We start from the raw sequence: 17482 nt of genomic DNA, 5'->3' as shown, positions 1-17482 counted from the left end.
GGGGGGGACGCGGAGAGAGAGGGGGGGACGCGGAGAGAGAGGGGGGGACGCGGAGAGACTTTTCATCAGACAATGACTTTGTTCTGTGAATCAGTTAAGTGAATTTTCTCTGAACTGTTAGTACTACAACAATTCTTTGCTTGCAAAAAAAGGACCAAAATTGTCTGTGATCTCACCAATATCACGTATAACAATAATGTTATCCCTTCTTTACATTTAGTTCCCCTTGCAAAAAACAACATTCCATTTTGCTTTTGTCATCACTTGTTGTCTCTGCATACTAATTTGCTGTGATTCATATACCAGGTCACCCAGATCCTTCTGTGACAGTTCTACAAGTGCTCCCTATTTAAATAATATCTTGTCTATTCTTTTTGCCAGAGTGGACAAGTTCACATTACATTCCATCTAACAAAATTTGACTCTTCACATACCCCTTTATTCTTTTGCAGCTCCTCTTCATAACATGCTCTTCAATCGGCCAAGTCATTGATTCAGAATGTAAACAGTTAAGGCTCCAACAGTGATTCCTGCACACTCCAGTCATCATATCTTGTCAACTCAAAAATGATCCATCCATGCCTCATTTCCGGTTAGCTAACCAATCCTCTGGCTATGGTAATATAATATCTCAGATACAATGAGCTCATATTTTGGCAAGTACCCTTGAGGTGACACCTTGTCAACAGCATTTTGGAAATTCAAGTACACCGCATCAAGTTTCCACTTTATTGATACTGTCTGTTACTTCCTCAAAGAATTCTAATGAATTAGTCAAATGTGATTTCCCTTCACAAAACCATGACAACTCTGCTTGAGTTACTGAACATTTCCATTCAGATTTCAAGCATCTGCTTTTTGCTATTTGTTCTTGGTTACACATTCTTTTGCTCTCAAAATTCTTTCCATTATCCAAAAATTAGGCAAGATACTATATTATTTAAATTCAAAACGCTAAATATCACTGTAAAAACTTTTGAAGTCGTATAGCTACACATGACAATGAAAACAAAAAAAAAAATCGTATTTTCTGCCACAGTTCAGATGGTCAAATTCTACAATGAACGGCATTGGTTTCAAATTGAAATGGTATTCAACTCTAACATTCATGTCCCTTGTTCAAAATTTCTATTCGCATCTTAGTTCTCCAAACCAATGATTAATGGCAAGGTCAATTTTTTTATACCTCAAAACAAATGAGGATTTAAAGAAAATGACTTGATGTCAAAAACCAATGAATGGACAACAATCTAAATTACAGGATGCAACCCCCAAAATACTGTACAAATTCCAGATCCAATTATTGAAAATAGGATTTTGCCTACTTAAATCACCAGTAAACAGCAGTTGTACTTATCCATTTGCTGTTGATACTGGTCAGCAGAGGGTAACTCTCACTAACATTTCTCATCACTTAAAACTTTGGGCTGGTCTTCCCTAATTCAGTTTTGTCAAGTGAGATCCGTGGATCGTGGTTTTCCATGGCTCAGAGCAACTTTCTCATTCAAATCTTCTACTCTTCACGTCATTAACTATGTAACCAGGCTCTCTGGCATTCTTTGCGTGGAATTGAGTCGCAGGAGAGGCAAAGTGCTTGCCGCTGCCAGAACCTTGTGTATTCATACTGCTAGTGCCATATTTAGAAGTTCTACATACACCATTTCAAATGCTGCATGCAGGAACTACCTACCACATTGTGGCACTCAACCATTATCACAGAGGAAATGGCTCATTTCAGTAAGTTAGCTACCTGCTATACAAACAGGGACTTGGAGGTGCCAATGTATGAAATGGTTGAAAGCTGTCCTTCCTGCTGACTGCCAAAAGAGGTTATACTACTAGAGCCAGCAAGTCTGGACACACAGTGGCTTACGTTAGAATTACGCCAAAGTTAAATAGAATTCACAACAGCACAAGAAGTTGATCGACAACATACTCCACAAGATAGATGCTATATCCTCTCTCTGTACAACACAGTCACAGTGCCATCATTCATTTTAATCTTGCCACTTCATATATCTCACTGTGGCTCATGGACTGCAACTGTCAGTATTGCATACAAGTCCACGCAAAGGCTCTCACCTACCTCAGCATTCCAAACCCATTAATCCTTCCTGCTGTCTGCACTTCATACTCAATCACTGGGAGCACTTTACACTTCTCCAGTCTCTACATCACTGCTACTAGTCTTCAATTATATTAAGTCCTCCATTTGTCTCATTTCAGGGAAAACTGGGCTAAAGGATCAAAGACTGATGGCAGCAGGGTTTTCACTGCTTTCAAGAAGAAACTGTCAATTTGGCCAGAGACGAGCGCAGTCGTTCACCTCGAGATCAGGAGATATCAATGACAAACCGATCCAGTAATATGCTGTTCTCCTGTTAATGTTAGAGTAAACATTCATAATCTGTACCATCTTTTATCCGTCTTACACAACTCGTTCGCACCCTTCTCTTCAGCAGGCACTAGGGGCACCCAGCAAATCTCCTCCCCAAACAGTCCTGCGTGGATGTGGCTACTGATCCTTAAGAGGAAGCACTGGTCAGGTTTTCACCTACATCCTCCACCAGGTCAGAAACCTCCATCAAGTGTGAAAAACTAAGTATGCCACAAGCAGTACTAGACATATTTGAAAATTTGGTGCAAATGAGGGTACAAAGGACTACATACTTTACAAAATGGAAGCAACATGCTTAAATAGACAGTGTAAAGCAATCCTCCAGACAAAGTTCTGCTGTGCAGCCACATTATGCAAAATGGCTACTGTGCCATGTGAGCCTCTATTAAATACTAGAGGATGAGTTACCAATGGATTATATGGAGACACAGAAATTCCTTTATTCACTTGATGATCTATGAAGAGTGGTAGCAGAAGCATCAAAAGCAAAAACCTTGCCCTCACCTCCCACAATTGTTTTATATTTTCACCCGAGACACATTCTTTCATTTTGGTACAATGGAAAGTAAACATTATTTTCATTTTTGTGATGCACAATGGCACCAACATCATGGGCTCAATTCCTGCACTAACTGAAGTTACCATGAGGTTTCCACCTTCTCAAGCTCACTGATTGCCTAAGACATGGTGACCCTTAAATTAAACCACCATTAGTCATCTCTGTTGTGGTTGTGCGCGCCGAGCTGGGAATTTGATCGATCTCTCTCTCTCTCTCTATACCTCTATCTCAACAAGCAACAGGAGTTCAACACTACTATTATCGGACAAGCCAAACAGAGAACAGCCAGGGAATTCCTAGAGGCATGGCACTCACCCACGGATTCAATCAACAAGCACATTGACCTGGACCCAATATACCAGCCACTGCAGCGGACAGCTGGAACTGACAACCGGAAGCGGTAAAGACAAGTCACTATAAATGCCAGAGGAAACATCACAAGCGCTTCACAGGAGGATCCCAAGCAGAGGATGTCACCTAGACTGGGGACGAAACGTCTGCAACACAAAGTGGGCTGCACGGTGGCACAGTGGTTAGCACTGCTGCCTCACAGCGCCTGAGACCCGGGTTCAATTCCCGCCTCAGGCGACTGACTGTGTGGAGTTTGCACATTCTCCCCGTGTCTGTGTGGGTTTCCTCCGGGTGCTCCGGTTTCCTTCCACAATCCAAAGATGTGCAGGTCAGGTGAATTGGCCATGCTAAATTGCCCGTAGTGTTAGGTAATGGATAAGTGTAGGGGTGTGGGTGGGTTGCGCTTCGGCGGGTCGGTGTGGACTTGTTGGGCTGAAGGGCCTGTTTCCACACTGTAATGTAATGTAATCTAATCTAATCAAATTCCCAGCTCGGCGAACAGAACCAGAACAACGAGCACCCGAGCTACAAATCTTCTCCCAAACTTTGATTAGTCATCTCTCTTTAATGAGAGATCAGCCTATAGCTGCTAAGTGGCATTACCTTTTTTAAAAACTTTTAGCAAAACCTTATGAGATGCAAGTACATCATATTTAATTAAGAAACAAAATGGGAGATTTGTTCATAACGAAGAAAATTGAAAGTATCCATTTGACAATTGCATTCAATTACACCTCACCGAGAAAGAAGTGAAATGATAATCAGTGCAACAGGGAATTGGATAAGGTTAAGCATATGATAAAAGGAACATCAAGAGAGGAAAAGCATAGCTGTAGAAAGGCAAGCTGCCAAAACACTCAAAATCGCTGAAAGAGCAGAGACACAGGCTAGACATATACTACTATACTTGTAATTGGATCCCTGGCATTAAAATAGTATACAGGGTTATAAGCAATTGGACAGTTGTGATCAATGTAATGGTCCTATAAGAATTAACGTTCCAAACTGGAAGTGTATGTTAGCACCAGGTTTAGCAACTAGAGTGCAAATTCAAGGCACTTTCAAATCAAAGATTCAGTTTGCATATTTGTACTACATGGTTAGTGCGATTTCCATGCATTTGAAGTAAATACTTCTGTTTTTAAAAAAAAGCTCTGATAATTTGTAATTTATTTGATTTTGTTTAAGATATTTCTGTTTCATGCGGGTGTTATTTGTCTTTGTAGACCTCATTCACCATTGATTATGGAAGGTAGGATCAGCCAACCTTGCATGGCCTGAAACCTTTCCTGTGCACCATCTTCTTTGTCTTTTTCTTGTTTATCTTTCTTCCTGAAGGAAATAGGAGCTAAAGAGAAAATATACCGTATTACAAAAACAAAGTAACTTCATCACATGCAGGATGAAGAAAATCATGGCTTTAACCAAAACCTTGTGGTGAAGTGTAGCTGATAGCATTTAAGGTTTTAGTGTTAGATAACATCTTTTCATACTTTATACTAACTAAGCCAAAATTCAAAAGTAAATGTTCAACTGCATTTCGACCTGACAATCAATTGAATATACATGTCAATACAGTTATTTTAGTAAATATTATCTCATTCAAAAAGTGCAAGATTATTTCTAAACTGAAAACTTTAAATTTTAGATGACAAAGATTTGTAACTAATGTTAATGGTAACTACTTGTTTTTTTGGAAGGAAGCAAAACTGCAAAATGTACTAAGTGGAGATTTTTTTGTATGTGGACTCAAACAACCCAAAAGACTCAAAAGAATGGATTAGGCACATTACTGACTTTGGGTCAGTGTAAGCAATTACAAATGCCAAAATACAATGAGTTCCAAATTAAAATTCTTGGGAAAGCCCCAGGCTGTTGATTTCTATGATGCCAAAGTAGTTGACAAGCAGTAAAACAAGGAACGCAAACAAGCAGCCTTTTTATTTTTACAGATAAGAGTGAAACAAATCAAAATGCACTGAGCTGCCACAGGCAAATGCACAAGAAAGTTATATAGATACAGTTAAGCTAGAAAAAAAGACGCGGTGTTTCAAGGTGCTGATGAATTCTACAGTAAAAGAATTCTAATCCAGTTATCAAAATAACAAAAACAACTGTTTTTTATTTCACATACTTTGTTGAAAAATGGTTAAAATACCAAGACTAACCTTTCGGAATAGCAGACACAAATCGTTTCTTCCACCAGGATTTACTACGATCTGACTTCTCATCATCACTGTCCTTTCTTTCCTCACCCTGCATCGAAGGGTGCAAGAGTGAACGCAGACATTTGGAAGAGACTTTAAGGCTTATAATACAGGATATGAAAGAGAGCGCAAATCTGCAAATTCTCAAATGCAAGTTTGTGGATTCGCAACCACATGGCCTCATCTAATAAACACAATCGCTTAGTTGCATTTTAAATTGCACATTACCAAAATTTTAATTTATTCCATTTTTCTTTGTATCATAGATCTAGGTTACAGGCTGTTTATTTTCAAGCAAATTAGAAATGAGTCTCTCTCTTCAGTATGATAAATGAGTTTATTCTATATACTAATCAATACCCACCAAAACCCTTTTGCAAGCTTCAGGTACGTAGTGCATTAATTGGGCTTCTACAGGATTTCATTGTATGAGTAATAGAAGGCAACTGAGAAAGATTTACATTTGTATCATGCCTTAGGAAACAACTTTCTTACATTAAGATCAAATATTCAATACAAGGTATGCAACAAGGGCATAATCGAGAACATTTCTAATGTAAAACAAATCTGTTTGAAATGGGAAGGAATACTCAAAATGCATAACAGATCTTACGAGAGAATCTTTGCTTGGAGATGAAGTTGGTCCTGAGGTTCCTGCAGCTGCTGCCCCAGCTGCAAACAGTTCCTCATTCCCTGTTCTTCTGCTGCCTGGTGCATTCCAACTAGGATCACTCATTGGTCGGCGAGAAGAAGAAACAATATCAGAACTTCTGCTGCGTACTAGCCTTTCTGGAAAGGAGTGCCTCTGTTTCAGCAACTCAGCTTCAGTTTGGCAACAAGTAGGAGACCCAAATGCTGGCAATCGGGCATCGGTGCCTCCTACAGCACCTTCCAGTATAGGAGGATCAGGTGGTGGGTGTGACGGTCTTGCATAGTGTACTTTAGACCTGACTATTGATGGCATGATGGAAGCTGTGAATTTTGATTAAAAAAAACAACATGAAGAATGGCATACAGAACATTCGAAACAAACTATATTTGCCAGACATCCAAAGATCAGAATGCTAATGATGAACTTCTTTGTCGAGGAGCAGAGGAAAAATATTTCAATATTCCAAAACTCAAATTTAAGACATGGAATTTATTGAACAAGTACATGTTTGACATATGTGTGCTTAGAAACAGAGATGGATAAACCAGAGTAGGTTTCTGTGCAATGTCCTCTAAAAAGGTGCACAATTAGTGCCACCCTCCAACCTTTTCTTCAGATTTTAGTTACTTTTGTTAATTGGGTTTTTTAGATTAGATTACTTACAGTGTGGAAACAGGCCCTTCGGCCCAACAAGTCCACACCGACCCGCCGAAGTGCAACCCACCCATATCCCTACATTTACCCCTGACCTAACACTATGGGCAATTTAGCATGGCCAATTCACCTAACCTGCACATCTTTGGACTGTGGGAGGAAACCGGAGCACCCGGAGGAAACCCACGGGGAGAACGTGCAAACTCCACACAGTCAGTCGCCTGAGGCGGGAATTGAACCCGGGTCTCTGGCGCTGTGAGGCAGCAGTGCTAACCACTGTGCCACCGTGCCGCCCAGGGTTCTTTCGCTTCATCATAAGAAACAAATGCAGAAGTCAAATATTCAAATAGAAGACCTATTGTATCCATATCCTCTGCAAATGGTTTAAACTTAATTACAATAATGATTTTAACTCTGCCCCAAACATACCATCAGAAGACAATGGGTCAAACAATGCAAGCAACGTGTCTGTCTGGGAGAGTGAAGAAGTCATCTGCATACCTGCAAATCCAATGAAAAGATTATGTCACTTCAGATTAGCTATCAAATATACATCATTGCTTGAATAATACATTTTGAAGCTTAATTAATGCTCAAGTTAGTTACAGGTCACCATGCAGATCAGCCACCAGGATAATCTACCATAAGCTGTCTGGCTATATTTTCGTGGACAATCAAATAAGAAGCCATAGACATTAATGATTCTGGTACTGCGGGATAGATACAATGCATAAATTTGCACCTGGCAGTCTGCTGCTGCATGTGCATGAACATATTACACAATGCTTATAACTAAAGTTTGCCCAACACCTGAAAAGTCAATTCTGGTGCTCTGAAAGTGTAAATAAGCAAATTAACTTGTTCGAGAACAAGACAATCCTTGCCCCAACTAAAGAGATTTTGCCCGAAGTAAATGGGAGACCCAACAGAGAACATATTTGGAAAGGGTTAAGTGTTCACAATCAGAGCATCAAAAATTGTTAGCTATGGAAAGATAGCTACACTCTCCTTGCCCCCTATATTTCTGAAATCTGATTTTTTTTATGTGTTGCCATATATATATATATATAAACATCTTTATTTACCCTGAACAATTTCCTCCACTTCAGGGCTTGTAACAGAATCTTTCCCTCCAAAATCGGAGCTGCATTCTGATCGGATATCCTCGACTTTGTTGGGTATGTCTTCTGAAGTCATACTCATGCCTGTTAAATATAGTGTGAAAAGCCCAAGAGGCATTAGTTCTGAAAAGGAAGTACTGTGATTGTACTTTATGAAGAAAATGTCACTTAACATAAAAACTGCCACAATCTAAGTCAAGGACTATTTTAAGCTTCTGCAAAATATTTACTATAATATCAAGCACAATTAATCATAATGCTCCATTGTCCTGTACCTGAGACAACACTGAGACCAGGTGTACTGGGCCGTGAACTCACTTCCCTCACATCTGTATCATCAGATGTGCTACCCAATCCTGAGCAACTTTCCAGCTCCTGCAACCGCTCCTCTTGTTTCAAATCTGTAGCTTCTGAAAAACAAGAAAATTTTTTTACACCACCGCAACAGCATTTTTACAACATTTTTCCAAGGGAGGTGATTCAGAAGACAATCTTGTTTTTGTTTTCTACTCCAGGGAATAGGTGGGGAGAGAAGTTGTATGTCATGGGAAATGAGTCAATACATGAATTGCAACTTGTCACCTTGGATTTAGAGCTCACAGATCACTAAAAGCAAGAGGTCCAGACAACTGTGTTGCCTCCAATGCTAGGGTTCTGGATATCTACTCAGGGCTAGAAATGAACTTGCAGTGGAGGGGGAAGATACAGGTACCAAAGACATATGTAGAACTAGCAAAGGACGTAAAATGTGTTTGGAGCTAGGTCCGAAATTGACAAAGTCAAACCTTGTAGATTATAATCTCTAGATTATTACGTGAGGCATGAATAAATTGGCACAAGTTGCATAAAGTGAAAAGGATAAATCCATAGCTCGGAGTCTGGAAAAAGTGGCTTCCGGTTCATCAGCCATTGATACTAGCACTAGAGTAAATGGCTGCTGTACCATTGGATCATGTACACCTGAGCGAAACTTTGGCCTTCATTGCTATGGAATTGAATTTTAAAAATAGGGAAGTCTTGTTGCAACTGTACAGCAAATTGGTGATGTTGTACATTGAGTATCATATACAGTTTGGTCCCTGTATTTAAGAAAGGATATACTGGGATTGGATGCAGTTCAAAATAATATTACTAGACTGATTCCAAGGGGTGAAAGGATTGACCCATCATGAAAAATGTAACAGTTTAAACCTTTATTCATTAGCTTTACAAAAGAAAAGGCCAATCTTATTAAAACATGCAAGATTTTGAGAGGGGTGAAAAAATAGAAGTTGAAATGGTGTTTCCACTACAGGGGCAATCTTGAACTAGGGGGCATAGTCACAGAATAAACATATATTCATTTAAAACAGATATGAAGGAATTTCTTCGCCCAGAGGGTAGTGAATATTTGAAATTCACTACCTCAGTTGTGGAGGCTCTCTCACTAGGAATACAAAGAGGAAATAGACAAGATTTTTGAAATATCAGAGTGGAGGGCTATGAGTAGTGCACGAAAGAAGAGTGGAGGCCTGGGGCAGATGGTCAGGCAGGCTTAAGAGGCTGAATGGCTTATTCGTGTCAATTATGTTCTTGAACTATTCTGGGGTCAGTGTTGTAAACTGCACAACTAAGGACGTACAGAAGGTTTTGAACTAAATAGTGGGGGCAAGGGATCAAATGTGCAATGAAATGGTATATCAATAAATAGGGACTAGAGGGGCAAATAATCACGTAGGAAAAAGGGATAAAATTGCAGGATGGGGCAAAGGGAAATAAATTGGGAAAGGCCAAGACTAGATGTAAGATAGATAACAAAAAGGTTAAACTAAAGGCTCTAAATACATGCACCATTTATAGCAGAGGAGTCGATTGTTCATTGTGAAGATAATAAATAATTTGATAGTTACTATGAAGACAGCTTCACATTGAGGATTGGGTCCTGAATATTGAGCGATCCCTGACATTAAAGAAAAGTAGAAAGCTATGTTAAAATGGAAGGGCTGCACTCTAATCAAAGATGGAGTCTGTGCAATAATTAAACATCATCTTGGTTCAGGATGTGGAATTGATTTGGATGCAGGTGAGGAATAGTAGGCAAAGAAGTCACTAGTGGATATGGTCTCGAGGCCCCCTATTAGTAACCACATTGTGGAACTAGGTAGTAATATTGGGTGCTTGTGATCAAGGGTGGCATTAGTCATGAGTGACTTGCATATTAACTGGTAAAATCAGATAGGCAGTAGCAACCTGGATATAGAAAAACTTGGCAAAATTATAAGTCGCCAGGCAAGTGTGACGAAGCAAACTGCTGCTGCTGCAGGCTGACAAATCTCCAAATACAGCCAAATTTCATCTTCGGGTGTTAAGAGGTTGTTAAGAAGGTTAATATTAAATTTTCAAAATTCTTTAGATTCCAAAAAAGATTCCACAAGCCTGGTATGTAGTAAATATAAGCCCTCCATTCTAGGAGGCAGTAAACATGAAATTATGGTCCAGTTAACATGATATCACTTGTAGGTAAGGTGTTTGAATCAGAGATTACAACTGTGTACTTCAAAACACTCGAAGTAATTAGGAAGAATCAGTATGATTTTCTTAAAAGGGAAATTCACTACATTAGGGTTTGCAGAAGACATCTGAAAAGGTGCCACATCAAAGGTTATTACAGAAATTAAAAAGATCATGGTGTAGGGAATAACACTAACAGTGACAGAAGATTGGTAGGCTTACTGAAAACAGTATGCATAAATATGGTTTTGTCTTGATAGGCAGGATGTGACATATAGAATCCATTAGAATTGTGCTGGCACATAAAATGATACAACTTACATCAATTATTTGTACGGAGAAAGAAAGCAGGTTGACATCAAATTAGGTGGGAGGGAGGGAGGAACAAAAGGAAATGTTATGAATACATAAAGAAGCTGCAGGTGGATCGAGATCGATTGAATGAGTGGGCAAAAGTCTGGCAGATGAGTGCACTGTGGGGAAAATGTGAAATTATTCACTTTGGTACTAAGAATAAATAAATTACTTTAATAGGGAAGGACGACAGAAATCCAAGGTGTAAAAGGATTTGAGTGTTCTGGTGCATCAGTCACAAAAAACTAACATGCAGGGACAACGTTTAATCAAGAAGGGAAAGTTTAATCAAAAATGAGATGCTATCCTTTTAGGGTTAAGAAGAATTGAACATATAAGAAAGAATGTTACCCTTCAGTTTAACAGAGTATTGGTGACATTATATCTTGAAAACCATGTGCAATTTTGGTCTCCTTATTGAAGGAAGATGCAAATATTTCAGAGGTGGTTCTAGATTCTAGAGTACCAGATTGCTATCAGACAACCTGCTCATTTCAGGTAACAACAAGTTGGACAGGCTGGCCTTTTTTCCACTAGAGTTTAGAAAACTGACTGATATCTAGGTTTAAATGTATAAGATCTTGAATAGTCTTGAAAAGGAGGGTGTAGAAAGGCATTTCTTCTTGTGAGTTTGTCCAGAAATAGGGGCACTGTTTTAAAATTACCAGTCACTCATTTAGAACACAGATCTGACATTCCTCACACCACTTTCCTGCCCTTTCCCATAATATTAGATTCCTGATCAGTCGAGGAATCAATCTCAGCCTTAAATATGCACAAGGACTCTGGCCCCATGAATCTCAGGGGCAAAGAATTTCAAAGAGCCTCAATCCTCCAAGATGAAATTCTCCTTCTACTCAGTCTTAAATTTGCACCACTTAATGCTGAGACGACGTCCTCTGGTTTTAGACTCTTCAATGAGAGGCAACATCTCAGCATTTTACCTGTTAAGCCCCTTAAGAATCTCTGTCGCAATGAGATTACATCTCATTCTCCTGAATTTCATTGAGTAGAACTCCGAAGTGTTCCATCTTTGCTCCTAAGATTATCTTTCCACACAGGTATCAATAAAACTTTTCTGAACTGCCTCTATTAAAAAAAAATCCTTCCATAAGGGGAACAAAATTGCTCTTAGTGCTCCAGACATGGTCTCACCAGCACCTTGTACAGTTGCAGTAAGACTTCGGACTCTAATACTCGAACCCCCTGAAATAAGGGTCAGTATTTGATTAGCCCTCCAGGTTACCTGCTTCACCTGAATGCTAGCTTTGTGTTTTGTGCACAAGTATTCCTCAGTCCCTTTGTGTTTCAGCTTTCTGCAGTTTTTTTCTCTATTTACATACTGTCCTTTTGCTCTCCATTCCAAAATGAATAATTCCACATTACACTCAACTTGCCAACTTTTGACCAACTGTTTAACCTATTAATATCTCTCTAAATGGTTTGCGTCCCTCTCACAACTTGCCTTTCTACCTGCTTTTGTGTTGCTTGCAAATCTGGTGGCAGCACATTCATTTTCTTCTTCCAAGTTATTAATAGATATTGTAACCAGTAATAATCCCTGTACTTAGGTGAATTGGCCATTTGCCCATAGTATTAGGTGAAGGGGTAAATGTAGGGGAATGGGTCTGGGTGGGTTGCGCTTCGGCGGGTCAGTGTGGACTTGTTGGGCCGAAGGGCCTGTTTCCACACTAAGTAATCTAATCTAATCTAATCTAATGCCACTGCTTACATGTCAGAAGCGAGGACGGCAGGTGCTGGAGATCAGAGTCAAAAACTGTGGTGCTGGAAAAGCACAGGCGGTTGGGCAGCATTCGAGGAGCAGGAGAGTCAATGTTCAAGCGTCAGGAATGTTGTTGAGGGAGGGGGTTGAGCTGAGAGATAAATGGGAGGCAGGTGGAGGGTAGCTGGGAATGTGATAGGTAGATGAAGGTGGAGGGTGATGGTGATAGGTTGGAGCAGAAGGTAGAGAGAATAGGTGGGAAGGAGAGTCCCAGGACGGAAGATGAGGCCTTCTTCCTCCAGGTGTCGGGTAGCTAGAATTTGGTGGTGTGGACAGTCCAGGACTCGCTTGTCCTTGGTGGAGTGGGAGGAGGAGTTGAAGTGTTCGGCCACGTGGTGGTGGGGTTGTTTAGTGTGTCCCCCCTAGTGATGTTCTCTGCAAGTTGGTGTCCTATCTCCCCAATGTAGAGGAGACCACATTGTGAACAATGGACACAGCAGATGACGTCTATGTAGGTACTAGAAAATCTCTGTCAGATGTGGAAGGATCCTTGGAAGGACTTGGAGGGAGGCGAGAGGGCAACTTTCACAACTCTTGCTGTGACAAGGGAAGGTGCCAGGAGTAGAGGGAAGGTTGGTGGGGCATGGGCCTAACAAGGGAGTCGCAGAAGGAATGGCTTCTGCAATACACAGGTGGGCTGGGGAGGGAAGTATCTCTGGTGGTGGGGTCTGTCTGTGGTAGAATTGTTGTCTTAGAAATCGTTGACCCTGTGCAGGGATCGAGTAGCACTGAAGTTGAACCTGGTAAACCAAGCAAACTATCTCACATGTTCTCTGTTGCTGCACCTAGAATTCTGAGACAATAATGTGGTCTCCTCTACACTGGGGAAACAAATGAGGTGACTGCTTTGCAGAATACCTACCTTCTGTCCACAAAAATAGGGGGGAGCACAGGGGCCCAGTGGTCAGCACTGCTGCCTCGGCGCCAGGGATGAGTGTTTGGTTTCTGCCTTGGGCGACTGCGTGGAGTTTGCACGTTCTTGCAGTGTTTGCGTGGGCTTCCTCCAGGTGCTCCGGTTTCGTCCCACAATTGACAGATGTACAGGTCAGGTGAATTGGCCATAATAAATTGCCCATAGTGTTAAGTGCATTAGTCAGAGCTAAATATAGGTAGGGGAATGGGTCTGATGGGTTACCCTTTGGAGGGTCAGGCCATTTGGCCCAACAAGTCTACACTGTTTCCATACTATAGGGAATCTAATCTAAAACTACCCCAAGCTTCCAGTTGCCTCCCTCTTCAACACAGCACCACATTCCTTGGCCAACATTTCTGTCTTGGGTCTGCTGTGCACTCTAGTGAGGCTCAGTGGAAGCTGGAAGAACAGCATTTAATTTTCTGATTGGGGACAGTGAAGCCATGAGGACTCAATATGGAATTCAATAATTTTAGAACCTAAATATCATATTCTATGTCCTTTACTCATCTCCACACCCCAGGCCCTTGTCATGGGCTGTTTTCAGCAATGTCAACCCATTTTCACCTACTTATGGTTCCCATTATAAGCCTCTCTTTGTACTTGGCATATTATCATCCATCACTTTGCCTGTCTGACTGTCTCCTTGTCTCTGTCACCATCTATCCACTAGCCCTCACCCCATCCAACTGCTGAGTTCCTCGAGCAAACTTTGGTTTTTATATATTTTTTCATAATTGTAAATCAAAACCAGAGTTTTCAATTTTATATTCTGTTGTTTCTTTGTAAATTTACTATTTTGCCTCTTTACCTATATGCAGCTGGATAAAAAAGGCAAACATCGAGTTCAAAACCTTTCAGTTACAAGCATCTGTGTTTGCCAATTTGCCGAATTTGTTTCTTTTCAAAATCAGTGTGATGAAGCCAACTTACTTAGGTAAAAGCACATTGGCATCTTACAATATGCAAATTGGTTTAGAATACCACAACTAATATCAGTGTAAAGCTTTATGGGATGTTAAATTGTTGCCTAATTTTCTCAGCAACACAGTGCACTCTTACTTTGTTCTTGACAAAGAGCACAAACTCAATCCATTCAACTCCACAATCCTTAACACATGCATCCTAACAATACTCTAGTGCACCCAAATAGGATGGATAGTAGAATTCATTAATAGATCTAAATAATCACAGGCTCAAAGCTCAGATTCAGAGTCAGAGTCAATCTTTTGGCAAACAATAAACATTTTGAAGTTACATCTGACTTGCAAGCGAATCTATTAATAACCACAAGAATATTTCAGTTTTTGTCTATTCTTAACTCTGGTATTCGTGAAAAAAAAAGGCAGTCACCTGAGTCACTTGGCAGAACTTCCACACTCCAAGCCTCACTTGTTGTCTCAGAAATCGTTGACCCTGTGCAGGGATCGAGTAGCACTGAAGTTGAACCTGGTAAACCAAGCAAACTACCTAGCATGTTCTCTGCTGCTGCACCTAGAAAGCAATAGAAGTTTTCTTTATCATAGCTACTATAATAATGACCAGTTTTTAATTATATTTACATATCAGATCATTTGTTGAGAATGGATCATGCAATCATTAAGAATATAATGAGAAATGTTTTATCATTTTTCTTCAGGAGCCATTTACGACAATAAAAGAAAAAGAAAGCGCCTATAAAGTGGCCAAGAGCACTGGGAAAAATCAGAAGATTGGGAAGACTACAAAAAGAGGATAACAAAGAGAAATAAGGAAGGAGAGGATCAAATATGAAGGTAGGCTAGCCAGTAATATTAGAAATGATAGTAAAAGTTTCTTTCAATACATAAGAAACAAATAAGAGACAAAAGTAGACATTGGGCCACTCCAAATTGATGCTGAGAGATAAGAAAATGTCTGAAGAACTTAAGTACTTTGCGTCAGTCTTCACAGTGAAGGAGAGTCAGGAGGCAGAGTTGATTATGGTAGCCATTACAAAAACGGAAGTGCTAGAAAAGCTAAAAGTTCTAAAGATTGATAAATTTCCTGGTCCGGATGGACTACATCCTAGAGTTCTGAGGGAGGTAGCTGAGGAAATAGCAGAGGCATTGGTTGTGATCTTTCAAAAGTCACTGAAGTCAGGGAAAATCCCAGATGATTGGAAAATCGCTGTTGTAACCCCCTTATTCAAGAAAAGGATCAAGACAAAAGATGGAAAATTATAAGCTGATTAGCCTAACCTTAGTTATAGGTAAATTTCTAGAATCCATTGTCAAGGATGAGATTTCTAAATTCTTGAAAGTGCAGGGTCAGATTAGAACAAGTCAACATGGATTTACTCAGGGGAGGTTGTGCCTGACACACCTGTTAGAATTCTTTGAAGAGGTAATAAGTAGGTTAGACCAGGAAAACCCAGTGGATGTTATCTATCTAGACTTCCAAAAGCCTTTGATAAGGTGCTTCACCGGAGGCTGCTGAGTAAGGTGAGGGCCCATGGTGTTCAAGGTGAGCTACTGGAATGGATTGAGGATTGGCTGTCTGACAAAAAGCAGACAGTTGGGATAAAAGGTTCTTTTTCGGAATGGCAGCCAGTGACAAGTGTGGTCCCGCAGGACTCAGTGTTGGGGCTGCAGCTGTTCACTTTATGTATCAATGATCTGAATGAAGGGACTGCAAGCATCTGAAGTTTGCCGATGATACAACGTTAGGCGGACAGGCAGTTAGCACGGAGGTGGTGGGGAGGCTGCAGAAAGATTAGGAGAGTGGTCCAGGAAATGGCTGATGAAATTCAACTTGCACAATGCAAGGTCTTGCTGTGGTTCTGTTCGCCGACTGGAAATTTTTGTTGCAAACGTTTCGTCCCGTCTTGCACTTGGTAAAAATAAAAAAAAAATAAAAGTGGACTATTTTCTAAATGGTGAGAAAATTCATAAAGCCAAAGTACAAAGGGATCTGGGAGTGCTAGTCCAGGATTCTCAAAAGGTTAACTTGCAGGTTGAGTCCGTGATTAAGAAAGCAAATGTAATATTGTCATTTATCTCAAGAGGGTTGAATATAAAAGCAGCGATGTGCTTCTGAGACTTTATAAAGCTCTGGCTAGACCCCATGTAGAATACGGTGTCCAATTTTGGGCCTCACATCTCAGGAAGGACATACTGGCACTGGAGCCTGTCCAGCACAGATTCACACGATGATCCCTAGAATGGCAGGCATAACATACGATGATCGGCTAAGGATCCTGGGATTGTATTCATTCGAGTTTAGAAGGTTGTGGGGAGATCTAATAGAAATTTACAAGATGATGCATGGCTTAGAAAGGGTAGATGCGGGGAAGTTGTTTCTGTTAGGCGGGGAGACGAGGACACATGGGCACAGCCTTAGAATTAGAGGGGGTCAATTTAGAACAGAAATGAAGAGACATTTCTTCAGCCAGATAGTAGTGGGCCTGTGGAATGCATTGTCACGGAGCGCACTGGAGGCGAGGACATTAAATTGATAAATCCTTGATCTCGCAAGGAATTAAGGGCTACAGGGACAGTGCAGGTAAGTGGAATTGAAATGCCCAGTCATTATTAAATGGCGTAGTGTAATTGATGGGCCGAATGGCCTTACTCCCACTCCTATGTCTTATGGCCTCTATGAAATCCTTAGAAAATCCTGGAATTCCGACAAACTTTTCCTCCCCTACCAGTGACCCAACTGCAGTTATCTGAATTCAAAAATATTAAGGGCTATTTTTGTCCTCTTCCGGCCATACCTGTTGTAGTTTCAGCTCATTTGGATCATCAGACATCCATAGTTAAACTGAATTAAATGCTGTACAAAGGAATAAAATGTTGTATCATACCCATGATACATTGAAATGAACGCTTTGAATCTGGGAATAATTTTACAGCAATAATTAATTGAATGAGGAGTGGGTTGGGACTGGCAATTCCGCCACTGAGGCAGAACAAATCTAGGAAGCTGAAATGATTTTTTGTTTTCTAAAAATGCTATGAAAACACTCAAGAAAAAATAT

General features: G+C 40.4%; 1 protein-coding gene across 11 annotated transcripts in view; it reads right to left on the bottom strand.

Annotated features, from left to right (window-relative positions):
* Positions 1-17482, bottom strand: part of gapvd1 (GTPase activating protein and VPS9 domains 1) — a 144995-nt gene that overhangs the window by 19338 nt on the left and 108175 nt on the right. For 7 of the 11 annotated variants that reach the window (XM_043720194.1, XM_043720192.1, XM_043720198.1 and 4 more), the window contains 7 exons: positions 14836-14976; positions 8218-8352; positions 7907-8026; positions 7251-7322; positions 6129-6487; positions 5477-5564; positions 4546-4656 (listed from right to left, as the gene is read on the bottom strand). In XM_043720194.1, the coding sequence (XP_043576129.1) occupies positions 4546-4656; positions 5477-5564; positions 6129-6487; positions 7251-7322; positions 7907-8026; positions 8218-8352; positions 14836-14976 (1026 nt within the window). The remainder of the gene's footprint in view (positions 1-4545; positions 4657-5476; positions 5565-6128; positions 6488-7250; positions 7323-7906; positions 8027-8217; positions 8353-14835; positions 14977-17482) is intronic. The other 4 variants (XM_043720197.1, XM_043720201.1, XM_043720200.1 and 1 more) reach the window with 2 other exon arrangements.

The sequence above is a fragment of the Chiloscyllium plagiosum genome, chromosome 30, assembly GCF_004010195.1.
Source record: "Chiloscyllium plagiosum isolate BGI_BamShark_2017 chromosome 30, ASM401019v2, whole genome shotgun sequence".
Lineage (NCBI taxonomy): Eukaryota > Metazoa > Chordata > Chondrichthyes > Orectolobiformes > Hemiscylliidae > Chiloscyllium > Chiloscyllium plagiosum.
The sequence above is the reverse complement of the archived record's forward strand: the minus strand, read 5'-3'. Positions and strand labels throughout refer to the sequence as shown.